At 55.6% G+C, this 3,889-nt stretch overlaps 1 protein-coding gene across 5 annotated transcripts in view; it reads left to right on the top strand.

Annotated features, from left to right (window-relative positions):
• The first annotated feature begins 621 nt into the window (after positions 1-621).
• NOS3 (nitric oxide synthase 3 (endothelial cell)) overlaps positions 622-3,889 on the top strand; it is a 26,127-nt gene continuing 22,859 nt past the window's right edge. For 3 of the 5 annotated variants that reach the window (XM_011984354.1, XM_011984355.1, XM_011984353.1), the window contains exon 1: positions 3,077-3,544. In XM_011984354.1, coding sequence (XP_011839744.1) covers positions 3,093-3,544 — 452 coding nt within the window. In that variant the 5' untranslated portion in view covers positions 3,077-3,092. Of the gene's footprint in view, positions 880-3,076; positions 3,545-3,889 lie in introns of those variants that run through there. The other 2 variants (XM_011984351.1, XM_011984352.1) reach the window with 2 other exon arrangements.

The following is a 3,889-nucleotide window of genomic DNA, read 5'->3' as shown; positions in this document are numbered from 1 at the left end:
TCCTTCAGGAAGCAGAGTCCCAGGAGTTGGAAGCATAAGAGGAATACTGGGGGCAATGCCTGAGAAAGATAACAGCGACTGGGAGCAGGAGCGGGACGGGCAGGGGCAGGATCTGGCCCACAATGCTGGGCTCACATCTGCAAGGGAGGGAAGAAGAAGGGCCTCACATCAGCCCAGCAGGGGATGGTAAGCCCACAGACGCCCTGGGGCTCAGTTACTGTCTAAGTGTTAGAAAGAATTTTTCAGTGCCACAAAAGAAGTAGCACTCAGATATAAATTTTCTCAGCAAGGCAATTTTACTTTTAGAGAAGGGTGAATCTCACAGATGGAGAAATGGCGAGAGCACACCTGAACAAGGGAAGGGAAGGGGTTTTTATCCCTAATGCATGTAGCCCCTACTGCTGTGTCATTCCCCTGTTGGCTAGGGTTGGACCACACAATCTAAGCTAATTGCAATTGGCTATTTTAAAGAGAGCAGGGGTACGAACCGGATTGGCAGGGTGAGCAGTTTGGCAGCAACTATGGTTACAGGACAGGTGACTCAGGATAACTCAGGTCAGAGCAAGTGACCAGGGGTGACTCAGGTTGGGGCAGGTGATAGAGGCTAGGAGGGGGTTGTTTACTGAAACTAGGGGCAAGGAGATGAAGAGAACATGGAAGTTAAACTTTAAAATGAAGAACAAAGAACAGGGGAGCTGAACATACTGATGCATTGGTTCTTTGGAGAGAATCTCAGGACTCATTGTACTTAACAATTTACAGTCTAAAACCTTAGAAGAGGAATTTATTATATCCTACACAAGCCTCCAGGGAAGCACATGGCCTTGGACTAAAGGCTGGCATCTGGAAGCTGTCAGCCACCAGCACCTTCTGCAGCAGGTACCTGCTCTCTAGGAGGGAGGCATGGGTGATGCACCTCCAGAGCTGGCCGAGCTAGGCCTCAAGGAAGAGAAAGATTTTCATTTGTCAAAGGGGGAAGGGAGAGGTGGAGGGAACAGCACAGTAGTGGCTCAGGGGCAGGGAAGCACAGGACTATTAGGGAGACACGAGAAAGCCCATTTGCCTAGAACAGAGGATTCAAGCAGTGCACTGAGGAAAATGAGGGCCAGGCCAATGTGTTGGAGCAGCTTTGGCCTTGGCTGAGGGTTTTGGGTAGAGCCAGAGCATAAGGTAAGCCCTGCTTTCCAGAGGAATCTAGCAGAGCATGGAGCACAGATGGGACTGGAAGGCCTGGGAAGGGTCAGGAGGCCACAGGGACAGGCCACAGCCAGTGGTGCAGGCAAGAAGACAACGGCAGTCCACTGCAGCTCACACCTGGAATCCCAGCCCGTTGGGAGGTCGAGGCAGGCGGATCACCTGAGGTCAGGAATTCGAGACCAGCCAGGCCAACATGGCGAAACCCTGTCTCTACTAAAAATACAAAAATTAGCTAGGTGTGGTGGCAGGTGCCTGTAATCTCAGCTACTCAGGAGCCTGGGGCAGGAGAATCGCTTGAACCCAGGAGGCGGAGGTTGCAGTAAGCCAAGATAGCATCATTGCATTCCAGCCTGGGCGACAGAAGCAAGACTCCATCTCAAAAAAAAAAAAAAAAATTAGCCAGGTATGGTGGCGGATGCCTGTTGTCCTCGGGAGGCTGAGGCATGAGAATTACTCCGGGAGGCAGAGGTTGCAATGAACCAAGATCATGCCACTGCACTCCAGCCTGGGTGACAGAGCAAGACTCTGTCTAAAAAAAAAAGACAGAAGGATGTCAGCATCTGATGCTGGCTGTCACCTTGACCCCGAGGATGCCAGTCACAGCTCCATTAACCGGGACCTAGGAAAATGAGTCATCCTTGGTCATGCACATTTCAAGTGTTGGCTGAATATTGAAGCCAGACTTGGGATCTGTTGTCTCCTCCAGCATGGTAGAAGATGCCTGAAAAGTAGGGGCTAGATCCCATCCCCTGCCCCCCTGGGAAGGCGAGGTGGTGGGGTGGGGTGGGGCCTCAGGCTTGGGGCCATGGGACAAAGCCCAAGCCACCCTTCCATCTCCCTCCTCCTGAGACAGGGGCAGCAGGGCACACTAGTGTCCAGGAGCAGCCTTCTGCATGCTTATGAGGCCCCTTCACCCTCCACCCTCCAAAACTGGCAGACCCCACCTTCTTGGTGTGACCCCAGAGTTCTGAGCACAGCCTGTTCCTTCCGCCTGCCTGCCCCCCACCCAGACCCACCCCAATCTTATCCTCCACTGCTTTTCAGAGGAGTCTGGCCAACAAAAATTCTCTTGTTTGTTTGTCTGCCTGCCGCTCCCAGTCTCTGCCTCTCCCAGTCTCTCAGCTTCTGTTTCTTTCTTGAATTTTCTCTCAGTCTCTGAGGTCTCAAAATCACGAGGCTTCGACCCCTGTGGACCAGATGTCCAGCTAGTGGCCTTTCTCCAGCCCCCACAAGATGGCACAGAACTACAAACCCCAGCATGCACTCTGGCCTGAAGTGCTTTGAGAGCACTGGTACGCCCCACCTGCATTCTGGGAACTGTAGTTTCCCTAGCCCCACATGCTCTCACCAAGGCATCAAGCTCTTCCCTGGCCGGCTGACCCTGCCTCGGCCCTAGTCTCTCTGCTGACCTGCAGCCCTGGGAAGCATGCGTCACTGAATGACAGGGTGGGGGTGGAGGCCCTGGATGGCAACTTCCTGCTCTTTTGTGTCCCCCACTTGAGTCATGGGGGTGTGGGGATTCCAGGAAATTGGGGCTGGGAGGGGAAGGGATACCCTAATGTCAGACTCAAGGACAAAAAGTCACTGCATCCTTGCTGGGCCTCTATCCCCAAGAACCCAAAAGAACTCAGGGGTAGGGATCCAGGAGCTCTTGTATGTATAGGGGGAGGTGAAGGAGAGGAGCTGCGTGACCCTAGAGGTCCCTGTGGTCACTGAGAGTGTGGGATGCCATACCATGCCCTGCTGCAGAAGGGGTGCTCACCTTCTGCCTGACCCTTCAGGGAAAGGTTCACAGGGGTGAGGCCAAAGGCCCTTCTGTCTGGTGCCACATCACAGAAGGGCGTTTATGACCCCCTGGTGGCTCTACCCTGCCACTCCCCCATGCCCCAGCCCCCATGCTGCAGCCCCGGGGCTCTGCTGGACACCTGGGTCCCACTTATCAGCCTCAGTCCTCACAGCGGAACCCAGGCGTCCGGCCCCCCACCCTCCAGGCCGGCGGGCGTGGAGCTGAGGCTTTAGAGCCTCCCAGCCGGGCTTGTTCCTGTCCCATTGTGTATGGGACAGGGGCGGGGCGAGGGCCAGCCCTGGAGAGCCCCCTCCCACTGCCCCCTCCTCTCAGTCCACTCCCTCTTCCTAAGGAAAAGGCCAGGGCTCTGCTGGAGCAGGCAGCAGAGTGGACGCACAGTGACATGGGCAACTTGAAGAGCGTGGCCCAGGAACCTGGGCCACCCTGTGGCCTGGGACTGGGGCTGGGCCTTGGGCTATGCGGCAAGCAGGGCCCAGCCCCCTCAGCCCCTGAGCCCAGCCGGGCCCCGGCATCCCTACCCCCGCCAGCACCAGAACACAGGTAAGGGCCAGGCAGCTAGGAGTAGGTGGGCACAAGGGTGGTGTCAAGGCCTGAAGCCTGGGGCTGGGAAGGTCTGGAACCTGTAGCCCAGCCAGGAGGGCCAGGTCACAAATGCAAAAGGGCTATCGGTGTGCACAGAACAGGACAGTCTGGGAGGCTCAGAAAGGGACCAGGATTAGAGTCGGCAGGTGAAAGCTGGGAGTAAGGTTGCCAGCTATAGAATCCGGCCAGGGTTTGAATGCTGCTCTGCCACCAAGAGCTGTTTGAGCAAGTTACTTAACCTCTCAGAACCTCCATTTATGTAGAACGGAGATACGGCAATACTTACTCCGTGGGGTAGTAAGT

The sequence above is a fragment of the Mandrillus leucophaeus genome, unplaced genomic scaffold (assembly GCF_000951045.1).
Source record: "Mandrillus leucophaeus isolate KB7577 unplaced genomic scaffold, Mleu.le_1.0 Scaffold266, whole genome shotgun sequence".
Classification (NCBI taxonomy): domain Eukaryota; kingdom Metazoa; phylum Chordata; class Mammalia; order Primates; family Cercopithecidae; genus Mandrillus; species Mandrillus leucophaeus.
The sequence above is the reverse complement of the archived record's forward strand: the minus strand, read 5'-3'. Positions and strand labels throughout refer to the sequence as shown.